At 46.4% G+C, this 24,582-nt stretch overlaps 1 protein-coding gene across 2 annotated transcripts; it reads left to right on the top strand.

The window, feature by feature from the left end:
* The first annotated feature begins 221 nt into the window (after positions 1-221).
* SHOX (SHOX homeobox) lies at positions 222-21,692 on the top strand. 2 transcript variants are annotated; one of them, XM_083611905.1, is made up of 5 exons: positions 222-1,121; positions 5,236-5,444; positions 13,740-13,797; positions 13,922-14,013; positions 19,574-21,692. In XM_083611905.1, the coding sequence occupies exons 1-5, from the start codon at positions 779-781 to the stop codon at positions 19,817-19,819; spliced, it is 948 nt and encodes a 315-aa protein (XP_083468031.1). In that variant the 5' UTR covers positions 222-778; the 3' UTR covers positions 19,820-21,692. The 2 variants fall into 2 exon arrangements, with proteins under 2 accessions (XP_083468031.1, XP_083468032.1); XM_083611906.1 differs by having other exon boundaries at positions 13,922-14,010.
* The last annotated feature ends 2,890 nt before the right edge of the window (positions 21,693-24,582 follow it).

Raw genomic sequence — 24,582 nt, forward strand, 5'->3', positions numbered from 1 at the left:
CTCCTGGTAGCCAGTCAGGTCTTCCTCGAGTCTCTCCCACCCCCGCCGCCGCCGCCGCCGCCCCCACGCCCTCCTTTCCGTTTGGTTCCTGCGAGCCATTGAAAAGAATGCGGAGAGATACCTGTTTGGGAGGAGGCTATGGGATGGAGTGGGGGAGGGAGGGTGGGGGAGAAAGAGGAGAGGGAAAGAGTTTCATTGGATTCCTCCCTCTCTCCCTCCCTCCCTCCCTCTCCCTGCTCTTTGCCACCCTTAAATCAAGGTGCGACGGGTGCCAAAGCGCGATGAAATGCAAAGAAAGCCAATTGCTGGCCCGAGGTGGGGGGAGATCGCTCCTCGGAGTCCTGCCTGCGACTCTGGAAGAGGCAGTAATTGCTGGAGACAGAGAGAGCTGGGGGGCTGGGCTGAGGTAGCCATGTATAAATAGTGTGATCTCCCCATTGAAAGGCATAAATAACAGCGGGAGGGATCTAAGCCCCGAGACAGCGCCCCGTCTCTGCTCTTCGACGTGGTCTTCCTCGCTGCTTGTCACGAGGAGGAGGATTTAAAACAAAACACGCGCACGCAACGCGCAACACCACCTTCAAGCAGCAGCAGTAGCAGCAGCCTGGACCGACGAGGCGGCCCCCTGGACCTCCTGAGTGCAGATCTCCACCCCACCAGCCCCACCACCACGACCCACGCCCAGATCCAGCCGCTGCAGCTCGGAGGACCTTTTCACTGTGGATCGCGAGCGTGCGCTTCTTCTCTCCCCCTCCCCCTCCCCAGCCACCGGGTCGCCATGGAAGAACTTACTGCGTTTGTCTCCAAATCTTTCGACCAGAAAAGCAAGGAGAGCAGCAGCGGAGGAGGAGGTGGTGGTGGCGGCGGAGGTGGTGGTGGAGGAGGAGGCGGCGGCAGCAGCGGCGGAGGAGGCACCGGCCACAAGAAGGAGACTATCACGTACCGGGAAGTTTTGGAGAGTGGGCTGGCGCGCTCGCGGGAGCTGGGCGCCTCGGAAGCCGGCAGCCTGCAGGAGCTGGCCGAGAGCGGCGCGCACTGCCCGGTGCACCTCTTCAAGGAGCACGGAGACGGAGACAAGGACAAGCTCAAGGACTTCAACCACGCCAGCAGGACCTCGGAAGGTAAGGAGGGCACCGGACCCACCAGGCGAGGCGGTGTGTGGGTGTGTGGAGGGGGGCTCTGTCTCTCCACCTCCTCTCCCTGCCCCAGACACCAGCGCCGAAGGCCTCGAGGCTTTTTTGGTGGGGAGGAGAGGTTGGGCAGGGGGCGATCTAATAATAATAATAATAATAATAATAATAATAATAATAATACTCCACTTGTCTAGCAACAGCAGGAACGGCCGCTGGGATCGTGGAGCACTTCTGGACTGGAAAGTAGAAGGAAAAGGGAGAGGAGGGAGAGAAACACCCAAACTTTCCCCTTAGCTTTTCTGGGAACAATAGGAGTGCGTGGAGATGCGGGGCGGGGAGGAAAAAGAAAGAAGCAGGTTTCGCATCGACGACCCGATTCGATCCGGAGCCCGGGTATCCTTTGCCCTGTTGCCTGCCTGTGTTGCTGCCCGAAGGAGCTTGTTCTGGAACGAGCCTCCAACGTCGTGGCTTCAATTATGGCTTCTTTTCTGTTTCTTTTCTTCCATTAAAAAGAGGCGTAAGGGAAGCCAAGCTCAGGGTAAACTGGTCAGAGGCCTGCGGGGAGGATCGAAGCAGAAAAGAAGGAAGGGAAGGAAGGAAAAGCGCATTTAGGATTTTGTACCGAGCCCGTGTCGATAGTTTCTTCGGGTGTCAGTTCCTTCCTTCCTTCCTTCCTTCCTTCCTTCCTTCCTTCCTTCCTTCCTTCCTTCCTTCCTGATGTGTAAGATAGAGTCCCTTCACCCCGGGCCACCAGGTCGATAGCCTATAGAAGGGAGCATTCTGAGGGTGAGGGAAAGTAAATTTTTAAGAAAGTTGATAAAACGTTTTTTGGCGATTTAAGACAGGTTTCCTCCAGGGCAGACGCGATGGGATTAAATGCAGCAATCCCTTAGGTGTGAGAAGGGAAAACTTAAAATTAAAATTCAGCAGGGCTGCTCAGTTATGTTAATCTCCCTTCCTTAAAATATGTTTTACTCCGCCATTCGTTCTCCTCCTTCGCTTCGTAAAATAATAACGGTGTGTTGGATCGATAGTATTTAGGAGATTTGGGCCACTTGTACCATAAACAGAACAAAACGAAACGAAACAGCATTCTGTCCTTTATAGAAAAGCCCTATCACTCAAATCTGCTCGCTCCTTTAATATCAATTCTACATATTATTAATAATTCTTTTTTATGTTCTATTAGATTCGTTATAATCGGAAGGAAATCTTAGACGCATTGCTAAATAAATGAGAATTTAATTTCTGGGAAACTTTAATAATTCCAATTTCATATATATATTAGAGAGAGAGAGAGAAGGGCTTTTCAGAATACATTTTTTAAAATAGTAAGGTGTGAAATCCTTCGAGTTTCCTAAAATGCTGTCAGTTCCAATGCACGGTTATTGTTTTGGGAAACAATATACATATCTAATATTTTATATACATAGATACCCGTTTATTGAAAACGTGCTTCATTCTCAGCAGTCACCTGAACACGCAACTCTGAAATGTCATAAAATGTATTGTAATCTCTCTCTCACACACACATCTCAAGTTTGTAATTGTTTTTCGGTTAAAAAAGAAAGTAATTCAAAAGGGTATCAACCTCAGGGAGAATCCATGGAGGAAGACTGGTTTCCAGCGGTACAACAAACATTACAAGCGAAAAATCATTACCATATTTGTGAATGGTTGGAACGCTGGAACGTGTCTCCATTAAAGGGAGTTGTAAGGGAGGCAACCCCTCGAACGTTCGTAGGGAGCAAAAAATGTCGCGATCGTGGGCCGGAAGTGAGTTTCAGCGGAATCAGGGCAAGAGACTAATGGAAAGTGTGTGTTGAAAGATCTTGCTCCTAGTGTCAAAAATCCGTTAGCTTCACACCTGTGTTTGGTAGCGGTTGTGCAAAACAAAACCCTGTAGGTAACCACAACACTGTATTTGAATTAAAAATTTCCCCTCTTAATTCGTCGTATTTCTAAAAAGCCACGACAGTAAAAACCTCTGTGGCTGAGGATACATTTATATATAGTTTTATGTTCAATTTGAGGCTTGCCTGGGGATTCTTAGGCAATTCGGTGTGTCCCATCAGTTAAAATTCTGCTTTAAACCAAATGCTCTGATTCTTAAACTTATTTTACTTGGAGGTATATAATACTGTAAAGCCTTTCGATGTCAGAAGATTTGCATGTAAGAGGTAGTAGGCTGGAACACAACACTGCTCCCTTAAAGTCAAACCAAAACAACAGAACTGGACAGCAGAGGTTTAACCGTGTCACTCCTGATGCCAACCCACTTTCCCTTGGGAGGCCAGTGAGACTGGAATCGAGGGGATTTACTTCCAGGGAATGCGCTTGGAGACGGGCACGTCTGTGTAAATCTGCTGTCCGACAGGCTGCAGTCCTCCGCGTTGCCGCTGAACTTGCCAGTAAATAAGTTCCACGGAGAGGAATGGTGCCCTATTGGGCCCAACAAGGCTTCCTTCCCTAGGGTGGGAAGGGGTCCTTTGCATCTGGCTGGAGAGCGCTCACGTCGAGGTTATTGCCGTTAGTGTGACCTGAGCTCCCCAGGTAAAGGCGGCAAGAGGAAGTCCCTGCGCCAACCCCCGAATTTCCAATTCCCTTTCAGAACAGGCGAGATGAAGTCCTCTCTCCCCCGCCCTCTGCCCAGTCCCTCGTTACATCTTCACGCGCTCCTGTTCTTTGCAAACGTGACGTTTTGCTGCGGGAGTGACGTGCTGGCTCCTCGGAAGGCCAGCCGTGGCTGCGGTGCAGAGAGGGCGTCCAGGCCACGCTCTTTCTGCCACCCAGAGCGCACCGGGCCCAGGCTGCTGCTGCTGCTGCTGCTGCAACAGAGGCGCTGTCATTTCCTCTGGGTGATTCCTTTCTTATCGATTTCTATCCCGAGGGAGGAATCTTCCCCCAAACGGACCATACCTGAGGCTTGGTGGCTTTTATCATTAATATATTGGAAAGGCGATGGGTTATAAGAATATCGTCCTGTGCCATTTGTTTTTGTTTTTTAAGCACAGCCCGCAAAAGGCAGCATTTAACCTGCTCCGGCCAAAGGTCACCCCGATTATGTCGCCTGAATCATTTCTAATGGTTACCTGGTCACAGGAAAGCTGGGTTCATATCGTGTGTGTGTGTGGGTTCCCACATTCCTAAAGCCTCTCAGTTGGGGACTATGGATTCTAATATTCTTTGGATTTATTTTAAAGCGCGCGTAACGGAGCGAAACAAACATGCCGTTTTTCTGGTGCTTTTCTTATTGCTCAGTAGCTATTTAAGGGGGGAGGGTCCCCATGTCTTTAAAAAGCGTGTTTCCGATCCCCTTCCGCCATGTCTAGACTGCAAAATGAGGCCCTGATCCCCTCCCGGTGGAGGCGACTGGCCAGGAAGAGTGGACAAGTCTCAGAGCCTTTCTCATCTGAAAGTGGCCATTTCCTCTTTACACTTGTTTCGCGTAAAATCTTTGCTACTCTTGGCTTGCGTGGGGTATTTGGATCTTTAACTTTCCTCAGGAGGCTTGTCAGTTCAGAAAACCTAGGCCACACTTCGTAGCCGCGACAACCTATTGCCACCAAGGTATGATCCTGCAGTCTAAAAAAAAAAAAAAAAGATGATGATGAAGTTTGTATGCGTGGAGAGACGGGAGATGTCCCTTACAAGGGGCAGTTAGCAACCTTAGCTGGAGAATATGTGAGTCACACAAGGTCTCTCTAAGGACCATCACCTGTTCTGCGCCCAAATAAATAAAGAATTTTCTCGCTGCAACAGGAGAAATGCAAGGAAACACAGAGAAAAAAATCTACCCTGGCTGCGTAGCAGTCAATTACGTTTTTATCAGAGGAAGCTCTCCGTGCGCTCCGAAAATTTACTAACGAATATTTCACTCAACCCCCCAAATGTGTCATCTGAGCATATGGGACGATGCCAACTTTCGCTTGCCTTTCTTTTGGTGGCTCATAGGGCGACCGTCCTTAGTCTTGGCTGGGGAAACTATGTGCCCAATTCTCCCGCCTCGAGGGCTTTAAGGCGGAAATTAAGGAGGCTTCTATGATGCGCAACTTTGTTGTATTCGTTTCCTCTTCCCTATCCCCATCCACCCCCCCGGCAGGGATCTATGAGTGCAAAGACAAGCGGGAAGAGGTGAAATCCGAAGACGAGGACGGCCAGACCAAGCTGAAGCAGAGGAGGAGTCGAACCAATTTCACACTGGAGCAGCTGAACGAGCTGGAGAGGCTCTTCGACGAGACGCACTATCCGGACGCCTTCATGAGGGAGGAGCTGAGCCAGAGGCTGGGGCTGTCGGAAGCCAGGGTTCAGGTAAGGCAGCCTTAGAAGAAGACCAGAGTCCTCCTCCTCCTCCTGGCCTTGTTTCGGATCTCTGTCTACCCCATCAAAATCCCCTCCTTTTTGTCACGCGCAGCACCCAGACACGTGTGACGGCGTGGGGGAGGGGGGGCCAGCAGCCATGGGGGGAAATTCCAGCCACTGGCGCTGCTCTTGATTTCTCGCCCCTTTAGAATCTTCAGCAGACACGGAGCGTTCGAAACATCCCTGAGTGCCGCTCGCTAACCAATCAGAGGCCTGATTAGTAGCCCCAGCCAGGAACGAAAAACCTTTCCCTTTTCCCTTGAGGTTCTACTGCTCCTCTTTTATTTTATTTTTTAATTTTTTTAACAGGGAGAGGGTGGGAGCAACTTCGGAGAACAATTGGTGTAGATCAAGCTAGGCTGCTTGGGTGCTCTGGGACTGGATTATCCAGAGCCGGGAGTGGAGTGGTGGTGGTGGGAAACGTGCCTCTATTTGACTTGCATAACAAGGGTATGAATTCATGGTGCCCCATCTGCTCCGTTTGTCGATCCCCTGGAAAACAGAACGTCTCCCAATCCTCGAGGAGATGTTTGGGTTGTGGGGCCTGCCTGCTGGTCATGCGGCCAAGGCATATGCTCTATACAAGAACAGATTGTTGCCTTTAAAAATGCATTTATTTTTTATTTTTTAAAAAGGCCTTTAGCCTTGCTCACTAAAGGGGGGTGGGGGCTGGAAAAGAAGCAAACAAGAAAATAGAATTTAAAAAGGATGGTGCAGGATGTGCCGACTGTCGCAGCATCGATCCCCCTCAAACAGAGGTTGTGCAAAAAGGAGGGAAGAAGGGGGTTGGGCTAGATGACCCTTAAGGTCCCTTCCAACTCGACAATTCTATGATTCCATGGAAGTGATCAACCTGTAGGATGGCTTTAGGGTCAAAGGTATGTGGGGAAGGCTGAGCTCCAGCTGAGCTTTTATTCTGGCTGAACTCCCACAGCAACAAAAAACTATTTTAATGAACCATGCTTCCAGTTCCCCCAGTGTTTTTCCTCGGAGGTGATGGTGGGAGTCACACTAGGAAAGGGGAATCTCAGTCTAAATGCTTTAAGTCAGGGGTGGCTCGCCAGATGTTGACCCCGCCAGATGTTGCTGGACCAAATTTCCCATAATCCCTGACCACTTCCCAGGCTGGCTGGGACTTTGGGGGGTTAGAGCCCCACGACTCTAACAGAAGAGTTGGCCACCCCTACTTTTAGTATGAACGCCCCACTAATATTCGTGGGGTTGACTTCCACGTCCAGCGTTGAGCAGCATTTTTGTGCGCCTAGAACGCCTGCGTGCAATTCCTCTTTCCAGGGCAGGCCTGCCATTTAACTTTTGAAACATTTCTTTGTAGGCTGTTTCCCCCCTGAAATAGCTGGGAAAACTAGGCTGCTGAACAGTTCGGGTTTTAAATAAATACAACAATAAATGAAATATTCCCCAGGAACGGAATAACGCTTACTGGTGTGCTCTTCTTGGAAAGGAGAGCTTACGAGGGGGAATACTGAGAGGGGGAGGGGGAGAGAAGTCGTGGCTCCCACCCCCCGCGCCGAAGATTGATCTAACCGCCCAAGATAAATGAATGAAAAGATTAAACTTTGGCTGAAGGGGACATCAACTTTTATGTCATCTTCCCAGCTCCTTCTAGGCGAGCCGGTATAATATCTTGCCAGAGCCTTGATGTAGCGTTTCTATAAAAATAAATTACTCGTAGTGTTTCTATAAAAATAAATTACTTGTAATTGAATTCCGCACTCTTTCTTTCAAGTAGTTTATTACCGGAGTAGTGCGGCACCTTAACAGGATATTCATAGTTACAGGAAAATTGGCGTTCCAAGTGCTTGCAGGTTTCATGAAATATTCCACCCTCTCACCTCCCCCTCCCCAGCAACTCTCTCTCTCTCTCTCTCTCTCTCTCTCTCTCTCTCTCTCTCTCTCTCTCTCTCTCATATTTCTGAAGGGGGAAAACATCTTTCAGTCTCTCCCCACCCCCAAAAAATAAAGTCCAGAGAAAGCCGTTTTAGAGATAACCCTTAATTAAAACATAATCAGGATTCGATCGGCTAAGAAGGACTCGGTCGGTATCTTATTAAAGTAGGAAGAGAAAAGGAAGGAGACCGAAGGGCGAAAGCAACAACAACCCAAAGATATTTTAATACTCCCCGAATTGCCTCCTAATCCCCGTCTGTAGCGCCTGTCCCTTGTTGTTAAAGGATCTAGTTTCAATTTAGTGTGGAAATGTGCTGTAAATAAATTGGAGCTCCTACGGTAGCTACTTCTTATTAACCTTTTATTTTTAGTGTTGTACCGGCAACTCATATCGCCCAGCTGTCAGGGTTATAATTGAAAGTTATGAGACCATAGTGAGGAGCAGGCAGTAATTCAATTACGAGCAAATATCTTCGGGTTTTTATGGCGCAAGGCTAAATTAAATGTCATTATTCACTGTCTCTAATGGAAATCAAAAGGAAATCAGATTAGAGCATTTGTGAAAGAAATCACTGAGTGATCCTTAATGAAGAAATAACTGTCTAAAACACTGTCCTGCGCTTTACTTAGCATATTCATGACTACTCGGAATTGATCGGGAATCACACCCGGGCTGATTTATGATGGCTGCGCGCGCGGGCTAATTCATCACTTTTATTACTCATCACTTTCGCCTTTTTCCAAAGCGAAAAAATAAAAAAATAAAAAAATGGGAAGGGACGCGTTTCCTTGCCCAGCTGGGCACAGGGAGTCTTTTTAAGAAGTGCATTTCAGGCTCCACTGGTACGAGCCGGCAGCGTTTAACACGGATTAGTCCCCCACATCACACGCCTCTCGCACGCTGCTCCTGACCGGGTGGTTAAAGCTGGGTAAAAGGACATTTTTTTGCCCCAGAATTTGCCACATATCTGCACCCGATGTGTGATTAAAAAATAAAAATAAAGTCTGCCTCCTTTAACAGGATAACAGACGACCAAACGACCCTTGGGGGGTGGGGAAGGAACTCTCCCCGGAATTGGTATAAATTATATTATGACGAGTGGCGTAGAGATCGGAATTAGCACAGAGTCAGGTCATGGGAGTCATTCCAAAATCATTAATGCTGGATAAAGAGCTACACACACACACACAGAGAGAGAGAGAGAGAGAGAGAGAGAAGGGGATATGGAATGAAGAATAAATAACATGAGGGGCATATTCATTTTTACTCATTGGTTAGTTATCTGTCAATACAGTACAGCCCCCCTCTGTCCTCAGACAGGATAGCTGAAGGTTTTCTGTTTACAACTTTTAAATGCACATTTCCTTCCCCGGCTTAATTAAGCAGGATTATTTAAAACTCTGATTTAGGGTAAATTCATTATTATTATTATCATTATTATTATTCTGACACACCATAAAAAGACCCCCATTCTCAAGGTTTATATGAATGGTAGGTGGTTATATTAAGAAACTAATATTTTCGTTTCAAGTGGGGCGTTCACAGTGCTAACGGTCGGAACAAAACCTAGCTAGAACCCAAATATTTCGGCTGAATTTGACTCAGCACACCGGTGTTTCGCTGAAAGCAATGGCCCTTTCTCCCAAGGGAGGCGGAGAGATGGCGGGGGGTTGAGACTCCAAACGTTAGTCCGCTTGAAGTGGCTAAGTTTCCAGAGGTGTTCGAAAGAGTCTTAGAATTGTAAAATTGGAAGGGGTCGCAAGGGCCCATCTAGTCCAACTCCCTGCAGTGCAGGAATCGTTTGCCCAACGTGGGGCTTGAATGCAGCTCCCTGAGATCAAGAGTCTCACGACTGAGCTAAGAATGCCTTGCTGTGGCAAGCCCACGGCACCCAGTATTCCCAGGCAGTGGTCTCCCATCCAAGTACTAACCAGGCCTGACCCTGCTTAGCTTCGGAGATCCCACGAGACTGGGCGTGTTGAGGGCCGTCTATCTATTCCAAAAGGCTGTGCTGCGTGTTGCGCTCTTCACAGAACCAGCAAATCCAAGGGAGCCAGAGACCAGGACATTAAAAGGGAAAGGGGACATTTCCACTCCTAAAGAAAGCTCCCTTTCAAAAAGTTCAGGGATCGCTCAGAAATTGAGCAAACTCCCCTTCCCCCGTTCCCCCATCTTTTAATTTGAGACATCGCCTATTAGAGACCCGGATCAGGGAGGGGAAAGCGACGCCACTAGCGCACGTGTGAAGGCGGCCAATTCCTGTTGAAGAAACCCATTCCAGTACCCCTGGATAATTAATGTCTTTGGAAGCCTTTCTTTGCACTAATTACTCCGTTGTAAATGGCCATCATTAAGGCAATTGAAGAAAGCTCGGAGGCGAAATGTGATGTAGGAAGTGCAGTTAGTATTAATTAACCGTATGATCAACTTGGCAAGCTGAGGAACTTGGAGGGGGGGCGGGGCGAATGGGAGCGATGTTTGCTTAACTCCCAGATTTGATCTGTCTCAGCAGACAGAGGCTGACTAAAGTTTGATTTAGTAAGAGGAGGGGGGTGGAGACACTGAGCATTTGACGGTAGACGTAATGCTTTAAACATATTTGTAAAAAATCATCTCCTTCCCCTCTCATGGGAGAAGGCTCCCATGCTGTTTGGTACGCCAGAGAGATCTAAGGACACCCCCCTCCCTGCCTCAATTTATAATACACGGGAATTTCCGGAATTAGGGGGGGATTAGTAGGATGACAATTTTTTATTTTTTTTAAAAAAGAAAAAGAATAAAATCTGATGGCAGAATTATAAATAATTCCTTCCACCCAAATTTGGAAAGTGTTTGATTGTCGCGTGGAAGTCAAGCCTATTTAAAAGTCAATCGTGGCTCTGAAAAAGGGATTTATGGTGGGATCCATAACCCAGCCAAAAGACAAATGGAAAGGGGTAATTGAAATCTGTTGGATTAACCCCCTTTGAATAATCCTTCTGGATGATTTGCGTGGAATTAATTGATTTCCTCATAAACGGAATTTGCATTCGAAGTTGAATTGACTTTCAAGGGAGGGTTTGGGGGTCGTGGCTATGCAGGGCGGTCCTGAGCATCGTTTACTCGAAAGTAAGCCCGGCGGAATTCAACGAAATGCTGTGCCTTGCCTGTAACGAAACAGGTTCATGCCACAATATACTTTTTAATCTTCAAGGAAACTTTACTGGTTTCGCTACTTTTCTAGAATTGCTTTCTGTGAAGTTCTTCTAGGATCGCAACCTTAGCCGCTGGCAGCCTCTTCTGTTGCATGGTTGCTCGGGAGTAAATCCCAAGTAAATGAAGAGTCCCTCCACTGAACCGTGATGGGAGTGTTTGGGTGTGGATCCATGGTTGGCCATTTTAGTGGGCAATTCAAAAGGTCAGCATGGAAGCATATGACAAAGCCCTAATAAACCCTGGCAAAAATTCGGGAATAAAAGGGTTTAGCTGAAACTCACCCCGCCCGCCCCGCCTATTTTTCCTTAAATAGGGGAAAAAAGCGATGCCGCACGAGTCGACATAGGGGGAAACCCACTAAAACTGGTCCTTTATTTATATGCGTTCAAAATTAACCTCGAGGAAACGCCACTGCCTGGCACACAGGGGGAAAGGAAGCCACATTCAGGCAAATTGAAGGAACGCTGGACGTGAGAGAGCAAAGGGTGTGTGTGTGTGTGGATGTATGAGAGATGGATGTGAATTGTAAATCGGCACTTAGTACTGGGCACTTTTTGGGTGTGTGTGTGTGGCGATCTGTCACATTTATGTCTCATTGTTTAGTGTGTGAGCCGATAACCTCTTCCCCACGGGGAAATCTCCCTTAGCTGCCTGCCAGAAACCTATACTTGTTCTCTCGGCAGTAAACCCCATTGACTTCCATGGGGCATGCTCCAAGGTCGCGGTGGGCATTGGATTGCGGCTTGGCTCTCTGTTTCTGAACGCCATCTGCCTGTTTTCCTGATTTCGAATAGGAGATGCCAACGAGAGGCTCTTTTTTGCTTCGCTCCCCCGGTTTAAAAGCTAGGCAAGCGGGCCGTCTTTGTTGCTGGACTAAACAGTTTCTTTCTTTGGATAGCCCCTGAGGCATTTTGTTCATCGGCTAGTTCGATATAATGATTTGCCCCCTTTTAATATTCCGCCTTTCCCGGTGAAAGGGAGCACAAGGCGGCTGGCAACATAAAAACATTACAAACACACACTTTTAGGGAGGAGAATAGTGTCCCCTCCCATTTCAGACCTTATTTGTTTGTTCTTCGGGTGTCCTCTCTATTTCTGGCCGGGTCCCTCAAGAGTGACTGCTGTTCTAAATCTAAACCTTTAGATCGGAACATATTCTTTGGTTTAAAGAAGTGCGCGCGTGGACCTGTATCGTTCACGTTATGGGATACTGAACTACACGCATAGCTCTTAAAATACATTGACTTGTTTGAGGTCTAAGCCTTGAATATATCCTTGCAAAATTCCTTCCCTACTGCGGGGGGGATCCAAATTGTCCCTCCTCCTTACTGATATCCAAAGTGCTATAAACTGAGCAGTTGTGCAAGCGGTCAGTTTGTGCCCGGGCTGTCGCACTTGACCCTGTAGGTGAGGGCTCATATGCTTGACCGGTTCTCCATACAGTATTAAAAACACGAGAAGAGCTTCATTTCCTCTGCACCAGCCTAATGGTCTCTGGGAGCGGAACTTTGGGGCTGTTTCATGGCTGTGTCTAGCGCCCCCACAGGCCAATCCATGTATTGCCTCTTATACGTTCGAAGGGTTGCTGCCCTTGGGGCTCCCTTGCGCCACACTGGCAGCCCCTTCCTCTGAATCCCTTGAGATGGGGGAAGCAAAGTCTCCTTTTGACCAGGACTTTAAAGAAAGGGGGGGGGGGAAAGGAAAAAGAGAGAGTACGCATGCGCGGGGTGAGAGCGGCTACACCCCCGCATCAACTTCGCAGTGCTTTGCGAATTTGGATTCGCAACCTTAGGAGGGAGGTCGCTCCTGGCTTGACTGCTCCTCTTAAAAGCGCTTGTTTGCTTGACTTTGACACCAGCAATGCTTGGGAGGATCAAGATGCAAACTCTGCATTTTACAACAGGCGACGACTTTCTCCAAGCTGAGCATTGTTCCGTTGGTGGGTTTTTTTTAGCAGAAGTGCGAATGAATCCCATTTCGATTCTTGTCCGATTCTCTGTTCGCACTCGGATCTCACCTGCTCTATTTGCACCTATAATTGTTGCATTGAAACTCGTCTCATCACTTGCAGCCCACATTTTCTGATCTAGTGGCTCCTTTATGCTTTTTAATAGCAATAAGAATAATACAGAAAGTCACTGTTCTCAGGTCATTTGTATTATTTTTTTAAAAAAACTGAACTATGTGTGTATATGGGTGTGTGTGTGTGCACAATCAACAAAAACCTCTAAGAGGTTTACACAGTCCCCCATTCTAGTGCACAACTGTGGCAACCCCTACCAGTTCAGACGTCAGGATTGCTTGTCATTCCAACAGCGGGAAAGAAAATGCTGCATTTATACCGTTTTAGTGGTATAGCACAGGCTATATAGGATGGGAGGGAGAACGCTTTCCTATTTTCTTATTTCGAAACACCTCAGGCTGCAATCCTATACACGCTTACTCGACAGGAAGCGCCATTGAACCCAACGGGATTTACTTCTGACACTTATAAGAATCACGCTGTGAGTCCCTTGAAACCTGCTTACCAATACCACGACCCTTGTCTTAAAAGGGCCTTTGACTAGTCCTGCTGTTTTGCGTGATGTATACTGTTACCTGTATGCCAAATAAACAAGCATTTCTCAGAGAGAAAGCCACCAGATGAGCAGAGCAGAGGAAAGAGAGAAGTTTCAGTAGCGTGCATAGCAAAACTGCCACTTTGATTTTGGAATAAGAAGGCGGGGGGAAGCGAAGTATAAGGTTTTCATCTTTCCTCTGCCTCTCTGAGACTGTGGAAAACAGGCTGAGATAGCTTCTGTCCTCTGACATTCGGACTCTATACTTTCGTGTGTTCTGAATATCCTCAAAAGCTTGTCCTTCTGTAGGTGGGTAGGAACTTACCTGTCCCGTGAAAATCAATAAAACGTTTCGACCAAAATAAAACTCCTTTATTGTACGAGCAATCAAAATGACACAAAACAGGGAGCAAGCTTCCGAGCCCAACAGGACTGAATATTAAGCAAGCGTGTGTGTGGGTAAGGGGGAAAAATGTCTGTATTGGTCAAAAAAGTTTGTTTTTATAAGCACGGGTGGCTGCCAGACGCTTCAGAACTGATGGTGACAAACCTCTCTCCACCCCTCATTTTCTTTGATTGCAGGTTTGGTTCCAGAACCGAAGAGCCAAATGCCGGAAGCAGGAGAACCAGATGCATAAAGGTGAGTTCGAGCTGGAAAGTGCTTGGGTGGGCTGGAGGAGGGGAGGGGGTTGGCGGGCGCTATCCGGACCCCCGAGGTTCCTTCCTAACCAAGACACGTGTCTCTCCCCTCCCCCGCTTTGCAGGTGTGATCTTGGGGACGGCCAGCCACTTAGACGCCTGCCGAGTGGCCCCTTACGTCAACATGGGCGCCCTGAGGATGCCTTTCCAGCAGGTAGCTCGTTTTGATTCCTTTTGACCCGTTTCTCTCCCTGTACGTCCGAGGCGAATCGAGGTTCGGGAGGGGAGGGGCGCTGTAGGAAAGGACACGCCTCTTCCGCGCGGGCTGTCAGACGGAAGGGGGCGGTGCTTATACGCCTCTCGCTGGGCAGGAGGCGTGGCCGGAGCGCAGGTCCGTCAGGAAGCCACGCCTCCTGGCGTTCGGGCGTTTTTCAAGGCTGGGATGGGTCAGTGGCGAAGGAGTGCACTCTGCGCGCCCTCAGAGGCGCCCTTGTCGACAAGCGTCCCCAGGTTTGGAACGAGGACTTGCTCACTGTGGCTTCCAAGTCTGGCTGCAATCCTGTTCACGCTCAATGTGGGAGTAAGCGCCATTGAAACCAGTAGGACTTATTTCTGAGTGAACACTGTGTAGGATAGTAATGTGGAGTGTTGCATCGTTTGGAAAAACAAAATTTCCAGCTACTTTTACTCATCCTCTTGGAAAGATGAGTAGTTGATTTGCCTCAGCTACTGTTAGTAGAAACCAAACCCGTTAATCTCTGTACTGAACCACTTAAATTTCTGCCTTTCAAGTAGTCTTTAAAGGCACAACAGTTCTTACCTGTGGTGGAAAGAATATTGAATACAGAGGGGAAGAAAATAAATCCAGGTAATTGTAGCTTAACTCCCCCAAATACCTAAATGTAGAATTCCATTATTTTTGTTCCTCTCTCCTAAGTAGTCATCCTAAAGCACACCTGCATTGCAGTCCTAGAAATGTTCACTCAGAAGTAAATCATGTTGCTTTTAATGGGGACATCGTTCTTGGTAAGTATATACAGGATCATAGCTTGATCTGTATTTTGCTTAAGGGACAGGTGGATCCACACCATACATTTAAAACACATTCAACACACTTATTCCCCCTCCGCACCCCCCAAATGCTGGGAACTGTCACTCATTCCTCACAGAGCTACAGTTCCCAGCACCCGTAGCAAGCTACTTTTCACTGAGACTGGGGAAAGCCATGTGCTACAAATGCGTGGTGTGAATTCAACATTCCTGTGAAGTAGGTTAGGCTGAGAAACTGCTCTTTGTTCAAAGCTAATCTTTATCAAAGCAACAGAGAAAATACTGTAGCGCAAGCATGTTTCAGGACTCACACAACGAAACCACCTCCCAAACTTGCATGGCCATGAAGAAGTCTGTTTCTCAGGCTCAGCCATCTTCTGATATGGGCAATAATAGAGACCTACCTTATTAGATTGATTTAAGTAAGGAGTACTGAATGATGCATTCTCTGCCCTTAAATTCACTGTAAACCGGCTACTTGCAAGGGGATTTGAATGCAGGTCTTTAACCTTCCAGTCACTATGATGCACTAGCACTGTATGGAATGCAAAAACCATGCTTTGCTCACTCTTTTTGCCCCATTAGTCTTCATAACTGGGAACTGAATGTAGTCTCAAACACAAGCCATAGGGAAAAGTCAGTAAGCAGCAGAGATGCCTCAGCTCTCTTCTATTTACATCCTCCTATATAATTAAGCACCCCTGTGATTCTTGGGCTTCTGGAAAGGTCTCATTTATTTCAATCAGGGTTTCAGAAAAGTGGGGCCTAGGTAGTTGATTTCTTCTGCGGCAGTGTGTATCCCTTGCAGAACTAGAGCAACGTCGCCCTTGGTGATTTCACACTCAAGGCTTAAATCAGGGTGGTCCAAGGAGAAGAAATCAACACACATTTGGTTTCTGTTTTGAATTAGATCCTGCGTTGTTAACAGATTTAAGAAGGACATCAAGAGTTGTCAGCTTTTCACTCACGAATGCTTGTGCCGTTTAACAGGGGCTTGTTCTGCAGCAAAGCAGCAGTGGTGGTGACTGTTTCTCTCCATGTTGTGAAGCGCTTCATCTCCTAATTTGCTGTAGATCAAGTTGCTGCTAAAAAGGCACACCTAGAAGAGCTGGGTGGAAATTTGGCGATCCTCTTACAAAGAGAACTCGGGGTGTGGGGTTGTTGTGGTCTCATGTGAAAATTCCTCTTTAAGAGGTTGTAACCTCACATTGCCTCAAAGCTACTCGTGTGGACTATCTTACTTTTTTGAAAGTCACCCAGAAATGCTGCCATTCAGACCAGTCTAGTGAATGTCTCCAATGCAAATGATAAGGGGAAAAAAGTAACAACCCAAAAACACTTACTTAGTGAGGCAGGATGTGAGGGATAGGCAGGCAGGCGGGTCCTTCTTTCAGCCCCCCCATGCGTGTCAGTGGGGCTTGGGTACTTCTCAGGGTGGAAATGTGTCAGAAACAACCTCTGTCAAGGAAACTGGCCGATTCCCTGCAAAAGCACCCTAGCCACTGAGACACAGAGAACTAGAACTTGTTCCACTTTCTTTCCTTAAAAAACACAGGCAGGAGGAAGAAAATATTGGGGAGATGATTCTTTACCTTTCTTTGCCTCTCAATGGCTGCCCAAATATGTGAAACCTTTGCTACTTTGTCAATTTCACCTTCATTAGCTTGAGGGTGAAACTGACTAGAAAAACGGCTCCATTTATTTTCGAAGTTAGACGTGTTAAGGGGAACTGTGGCGTGAATAAGATGGCCATAGTTTTTGATGGATTTCTCCCACCCAAGGACAAGGGAGGAAGAGGAGAAAATAAGCAAGCCTGCAGGCCACATGGCAGGAGGCTTGCAGATGAGTAGCTAGCTCAGGAAGATCCAAAGCCTTTCTCTTGACTTTTCTCTTCCCTCTCTTAAATGTATCTTACCCTTTTATATACAGAGATGTCTGTCCAGGCAGTAAAAGCCTCCACACTTCCGGGCAGTGGGAGTGGGAAGGCGTGGAGACTATTGACAAGCACTTGGCTCTTCTTGCTCAGTTTTATTCAAATATTTGAATAGCCACCTTCTCTCTCATACAGGTTGTCAAAGAGATTAAATTTAATCACACACACATACAACAAATCTTCTCCTATTCACCTAAACCCTCTCAGGCCTTGATAAGTGTCTAGTCCCTAGTCCCTTATGTTTCAGACGGCCACAAATAAATATGCTTTAAAATAGCCATAAGTGTCCCTGAACCATTGTTAAGTATTCTTAGAAAGTGGTCAAAAATAAAGAGATGAAGGGGATGTGATTCTGTTCACAGACTGATCCTGTATACCTGGCATGCCTTACATGTGGTGTAATAGTTAGAGTGTTGGAGTAGGACTTGGGAGATCAGCGTTCGAATCCCCACTTAGCTATGTAGCTCCCTGGGTGACTCACCACCTTTTAGCCTCACCCTACATCACAGGGTTGTTGGGAGGATAAAATGGGGAGGAGGAGAACACTACCTTGAGATCCTTGGATGATAAAGGTAGTATATAAATGTAAATAATGATAATGATAATAGAATTGGATCAGGCTAGCAACAGAGCCAAATTTCCCCATTCCACCCCGCCCTATACTTTAAAAAAAAATCCAACAGCTTCAAAGCTAAAAAGCTATACTCAGGAAAAATTATTTATAGCCATCTTAAAACAAATTTTACAATAGGACTTATAAACCTTATAAACAAAGACCAGAGAAGTTATCTGGCACCTTGGGGCCATAACTCTGCATCAGATCTGGCAGCACGTGTTCCTGTTGAAAGTCCAGTGGTGTTTAGGACCAGTTCAAACTCACTTTTGCAGCTATTTAATTACACCGTCACCTTTTTAACGTTATTATTGTTATTACTATTCAGAAGTCCTTCACTTGCTGGATGTGTGCCACAAGGACTTTAGCAGTAACTGCAGTAACTGCAAATGTGTGTAGCTGCACTTTCTCTCCTGCACACCCTTGTGGGTATGGTTCTCCTTTTTTAGTTCCTCGAAGAAGGAAAAAATGTCTGTGTGACATCCCAGGAAGCATTAATTTTGCTTGATAAAAAACACCATGGGGTAGGGCCTTACATTATAATATCAGACCACAAGTGAGGATCTGAAACGAAATGTGCAGGTTTTACCAGAGTCTATGGCTAAGGGGGTTGAAAAATTTGAGTTAGCAGAAAAGATAGGTGTCCCCTGCTCATAGCTGTCAACTTTTCCCTTTTCTTTCGAGGAATCCTATTCGGAATAAGGGAATTTTCCTTAAAAAAAGAGAAAAGTTGACAGCTATGCCCCTGCTATAACACAGGTCTTACTTCATGCCCACTTTTTATTTGAAAAACAAACAAACACCAGTCTGCATGCAAGCCAATTGAACACAAGGCTTTTCTTGCAAACAAGTGCTTGGTGTGGCCTGGGAGGAGGTTTGAGAAGGCCATTCATATAGCTCTACATCTGGCCTGATATATAACAGTGGCCTACATTGCACAGCTGCTGTAAGTTGCTCTTTCTCGGCACAGCCCTCCAATCTGCAACTGGGGAAAAAAAGTGAACTACATTGCAGGTTTGCTCTATCCTGCTCTCTCAGTTCTACCTGCAGTGTGGGAATAAAAAAATAAAGGAATGCAGGGTTCTGCAAATTCAGCTTCTGCTGATCTCCAATGTGCAATAGGGGTCTAATACCGCTGGACAACACTGCGGGGGTGCTGCAAAGTGCCCAGAGCCTGATATGCAGTATTCAGGGTGCACTACGCTGTGGGTTAAACCACAGAGCCTAGGGCTTGCCGATCAGACTGTCAGTGGTTCGAATCCCCGCGATGGAGTGAGCTCCCATTGCTCGGTCCCTGCTCCTGCCAACCTAGCAGTTCGAAAGCACGTCAAAGTGCAAGTAGATAAATAGGTACCGCTCCGGCAGGAAGGTAAACGGCGTTTCTGTGTGCTGCTCTGGTTCGCCGGAAGCGGCTAAGTCATGCTGGCCACATGACCTGGAAGCTGTATGCCGGCTCCCTCGGCCAATAAAGCGAGATGAGCGCCGCAACCCCAGAGTTGTTCGCGACTGGACCTAATGGTCAGGGGTCCCTTTACCTTTATTACACTGCCATTAAGCCGTTCTCTCCCAGCCAAGGGGACGTTTGAATAGGTATCATTATGTAGAGGAACCATGCTACAGAAAAGGAAATAGTTTGTGTGTCTGGAAGATCTGGAAAAGGGGAACTCTGCAGTTCTAAGTCAATGGCAGTAAAATAATGAGTGGAATGTGGCAATTCAACAAGTGAAGGAACATCGGTAAAGGATTGACCACCATGTACAAAGAGTGGCAATGTGCAACAGTAGATTAATATGCTGAGACATAAGAAGTGCTCGTGGTTATTTGGGTCTGGACCTTAAGTGGTTTCTGATATGTTATGCTGACAACAGAGTGAGAGCATCTTTCTGTTGCTGCAGATGACAGTGCTTAGAAGCAAAAACAACATTGTGATATCCTGTCGACTTTATTGTGGTATTAGCTTACATACCTTTTAACCACCTAGCCCAGTTTACCAGGAATCCACATCTGCCTGTTACGGAAAGCTATTCTATTCCTACAGGCTGCAGACCTATCCTGGTGTATGTCCCCTTGAAAACCCGGCCTATTTACAGATGCACAGAATGACACTCATTTGTTTACCCTCATGGAAACTCCTTTACTCATTGTCCCTTTTGCTTCTGTGTCCTTCTTTTGCTCCCTCAGGTCCAAGCTCAGCTGCAGCTGGAAGGCGTCACCCATGCCCACCCTCACCTCCACCCTCACCTGGCTGCACACGCCCCTTATCTGATGTTTCCCCCGCCCCCTTTTGGACTTCCCATTGCCTCCTTGGCAGATTCCGCCTCTGCGGCCGCAGTAGTAGCAGCGGCCGCGAAGAGCAACAGCAAGAATTCCAGCATCGCTGACTTGAGGCTCAAGGCTCGGAAACACGCCGAGGCCCTGGGGCTCTGACATTTCCTCCCCAGAAGCCATTTTGTTGCCAGGGATGGACAATAGTATCTTTCCTCTATCCAGTCTTCGAGCTTGGCTGCGATAAGGACAACTGGTACCTTTTTAAAGGCCCACAAGTACTTGTAGACAGGCTCAGTGCTGGCCTGTTCCTTCTTTCCTCCCTTTCTCATCCTCTCCTTTTATTTTTTTCAAAGACTTCAGCAACTTGTTCAGTTGATCTGAGGACTGAAGGACCTGCTGGCCTATTTTCTGTTTTAAATTTTAATTTCAAAAAGCACTTAGTGCTAATGATTGCAGTTAAACTGTTCTTCAGCCACCAGATGCATAAATACTAGGTTTGAAATCAGTCTGGATCTCAGTTATAAGTGTCAGTTTTGGAAAAAAATATTGAGAAAACTTTGGAGGAAAGTAGATTTTTTGGGGGGCGGGGAACAGAACCCTCCAATCACGTGGCATCCATGAATCTTGGGACAAATGGAAGTGGACCCTGGCCAAACCGAAGATGATCATGTCAGCCCAACACCATTTGCTGCTGCCAGTTTTGCTACGTCATGCATGTGCCTAACTTTAAACAACGTTTGAAAATCGCCAAGTATACTGAAACAAAAATGAAACAGAAAAAAAGGAAAAAGCTTAACAACATCGTGGGGCTGGTCTCCATTAAGATGACATTTCTTCTTTGTTGCCAACGGTATTATTTCAATCTCATGAATCTCTTCCATCGCTATGGAGCTGCTGCTGCTGCAGAACTGGTTTGAATTTAAACGTGGAATTTCAGATCTGAGACAAGGCAGTGTTTTCTAAACAAAGCAGCAATAACACAATGGGGTGTCCAAATGACTACATCCTTCACAAGGAACAACAAGAACAACAACAACTGAGTGTGCGTGTGAGAAAGAGACACCCAAATTAGTTGGTGATCCAAATGACGGGAACAATGATGAACACATCTGTTTTACTGAGAACCACCTGAACATGCTGAAATGCTTGTACTATGTGAACAGGTTTACTTCACCGTTTTTATTTCCAGATGTCTGGATCTCTGCGGAAGGCCTGCTTGGTTTACAGGATCTAGAGGGGTTGATTCATCTGTCAAAGATGGACACAGTTTTTTTAAAAAAGCATAATACTGATGCAGCGTTAATTTTAGTGAAATGCAATTAAGTGCAGTAAAGTGCAATACTGTAAATATTATAGATTAAAGGGGGGGGGCGGGGAAATAGCCGCGCATTCTTTTTCTGTTAAAAACCAACTCTGCAGGAACTGTAACCTGGTTCTTTGTGTTCAGACCTGGGAATTGCCATTTGTTGCCAAAATGATAAACTCTGGGCCTTCTACAGATTGGGAAAGAAATATGAATTGCATATATAAAAGAGAACCGCCATGATTATGAATCCAGTTCATGTGCCATATTTCTGGGAACTAAGCTCAAATGCCTGTATTAATTATTATAACTATAATTTTATTTTTATTTGGCAATTGTTTTAAAGTAAGGAAACAACAACCAAGTCAATGTCATGTAGAGGTGGACAAGTTCAGTGGGGTTTTTTGGGGGGTGGGGGGGTGGGGAAATTGAAGCCAATTTTATACACCAAATGCAAGCTCATTGGAGCTTATCAGCTAGTATGAGCTGCTACTACGACTCATAGAAATTGAGGAGAACTCCTTGAAATTATATTACCAAAGTGTCTAAGTTTATTATACCCACATTGCTCACTTACATGTAAATTCCTTTCAACCAATTTATTAACTGGTGCTTCTTCTGGAAACAAATACTGCTCTTGTCTACTTCTAAATCTGTTTTTGCATATGATATCCAAGTCTCATTGATGGAATCTTTGCATCTCAACAGCATAAAATCATTAAGTCTGTTCCATTGACCTTCCAGTGTATTTCTTTTTTGAAGCAACCCATTAATAGTTTGGGAGGTTTTTGTTGATATCCTCCCCCACCCCAGCGAAGTGTCCGTAGGACAGAATGTATTGTATTTCTTAAAAAGTCAATATTTTCATCTCTATCTCTCTCTCCCTCTCCCTCACTCTCTCTTTTCTAACCAGCGTGCAATCTCGTTGTCAGGATGGTTCTCTTTTCTCAGTTTATTTATTCTTCGCAAAACAATTATATTTTCGACAAGTTTTCAGAATTGAAACATTTTGCCCGACTTTCCTACCTCTTTGTGAAAGCCCCAGTACCTTTCTGTCAAGGGTATGGTGGAAACCTGAAATTAAAAATAGCTGCGGCAGCCCTGCACACCAATGTATGCATATCTATCAATCACATCAGGCATAGGCAAACTCGGGCCTTTGGCTGTTTTGGGACTACAACTCCCATCATCCCTGACCACTGGTCCTGTTAGCTAGGGATGATGGGAGTTGTAGTCCCAAAACACCTGGAGGAGTGAGTTTGCCTATGCTTGAATCACATGGAAGGAAGTGTGTTTATGTCAACACACTACAATCTGAACACTAGTTTTATAGAGGCTAACCTACAACTGTGAATTGTACTCTTGTAAAGCTTTAGTGAAAGCTCTCTGACATCTTGAGTTCCCTGAAAAACTACAATTCCCAGGGTGCCTTGGAGAACAGTGATAATGGTTAAACTGGATTTATGTTGGTAGTGTGGATCTGGCCTCAAATGCGGGTAGCTCTATGCTACAGCCAAAGGGTGCAATCTGTGAGGGATGTGCTGTGTGGAAATCCCACAGAATGAAACCAATAGGAGGGAGGAACAATTGTGGTGTGTGCTCCTGAGCTAGGGAAAAACCAGCTAGAAAGTGGTTTATGAAGCTGTAAAGGTAAAGGGACCATTAGGTCCAGTCGTGACCGACTCTGGGGTTGCGGCGCTCATCTCGCTTTATTGGCCAAGGGAGCCGGCGTACAGCTTCCGGGTCATGTGGCCAGCATGACTAAGCCGCTTCTGGCAAACCAGAGCAGCGCACGGAAACGCCGTTTACCTTCCCGCCGGAGCGGTACCTATGTATCTACTTGCACTTTGACGTGCTTTCAAACTGCTAGGTGGGCAGGAGCAGTGACCGAGCAACGGGAGCTAGCTCCGTCGTGGGGATTCGAATCGCCGACCTTCTGACCGGCAAGCCCTAGGCTCTGTGGTTTAACCCACAGCGCCACCCACGTCCCTCTATGAAGCTGTAGGTAACACCAAGTAGAGAATTTAAACATAATACTAATAACAGATCATTAAATATTTTGTTGTTGTTGTTGTTGTTGTTTAGTCGTTTAGTCGTGTCCGACTCTTCGTGACCCCATGGACCAGAGCACGCCAGGCACCTCTGTCCTCCACTACCTCCCGCAGTTTGGTCAGACTCATGTTTGTGGCTTCGAGAACACTATCCAACCATCTCATCCTCTGTCGCCCCCTTCTCCTTCTGCCCTCCATCTTTCCCAGCATCAGTGTCTTCTCCAGGGAGTCTTCTCTTCTCATGAGGTGGCCAAAGTACTGGAGCCTCAGCTTCACGATCTGTCCTTCCAGTGAGCACTCAGGGCTGATTTCATTAAGAATGGATGCGTTTGATCTTCTTGCAGTCCATGGGACTCTCAAGAGTCTTCTCCAGCACCATAATTCAAAAGCATCAATTCTTCGGCGATCAGCCTTCTTTATGGTCCAGCTCTCACTTCCATACATCACTACTGGGAAAACCATGGCTTTAACTATACGGACCTTTGTTGGCAAGGTGATGTCTCTACTTCTCAAGATGCTGTCTAGGCCTGTCATTGCCCTTCTCCCAAGAAGCAGGCGTCTTTTAATTTCGTGGCTGCTGTCACCATCTGCAGTGATCATGGAGCCCAAGAAAGTAAAATCTCTCACTGCCTCCATTTCTTCCCCTTCTATTTGCCAGGAGGTGATGGGACCAGTGGCCATGATCTTCGTTTTTTTGATGTTGAGCCTCAGACCATATTTTGCGCTCTCCTCTTTCACCCTCATTAAAAGGTTCTTTAATTCCTCCTCACTTTCTGCCATCAAGGTTGTGTCATCTGCATATCTGAGGTTGTTGATATTTCTTCCAGCAATCTTAATTCCAGCTTGGGATTCATCCAGCCCAGCCTTTCGCATGATGTATTCTGCGTATAAATTAAATAAGCAGGGAGACAAAATACAGCCTTGTCGTACGCCTTTCCCAATTTTGAACCAATCAGTTGTTCCATATCCAGTTCTAACTGTAGCTTCTTGTCCCACATAGAGATTTCTCAGGAGACAGATGAGGTGATCAGGCACTCCCATTTCTTTAAGAACTTGCCATAGTTTGCTGTGGTCGACACAGTCAAAGGCTTTTGCATAGTCAATGAAGCAGAAGTAGATGTCTTTCTGGAACTCTCTAGCTTTCTCCATAATCCAGCGCATGTTTGCAATTTGGTCTCTGGTTCCTCTGCCTCTTCTAAATCCAGCTTGCACTTCTGGGAGTTCTCGGTCCACATACTGCTTGAGCCTTCCTTGGAGAATTTTAAGCATAACCTTGCTAGCGTGTGAAATGAGTGCAATTGTGCGGTAGTTGGAGCATTCTTTGGCACTGCCCTTCTTTGAGATTGGGATGTAGACTGATCTTCTCCAATCTTCTGGCCACTGCTGAGTTTTCCAAATTTGCTGGCATATTGAGTGTAGCACCTTAACAGCATCATCTTTTAAAATTTTAAATAGTTCAGCTGGAATACCATCACTTCCACTGGCCTTGTTATTTGCAGTGCTTTCTAAGGCCCATTTGACTTCACTTTCCAGGATGTCTGGCTCAAGGTCAGCAACCACACTACCTG

This window comes from Podarcis filfolensis (assembly GCF_964270895.1).
Source record: "Podarcis filfolensis genome assembly, chromosome: 4".
Lineage (NCBI taxonomy): Eukaryota > Metazoa > Chordata > Lepidosauria > Squamata > Lacertidae > Podarcis > Podarcis filfolensis.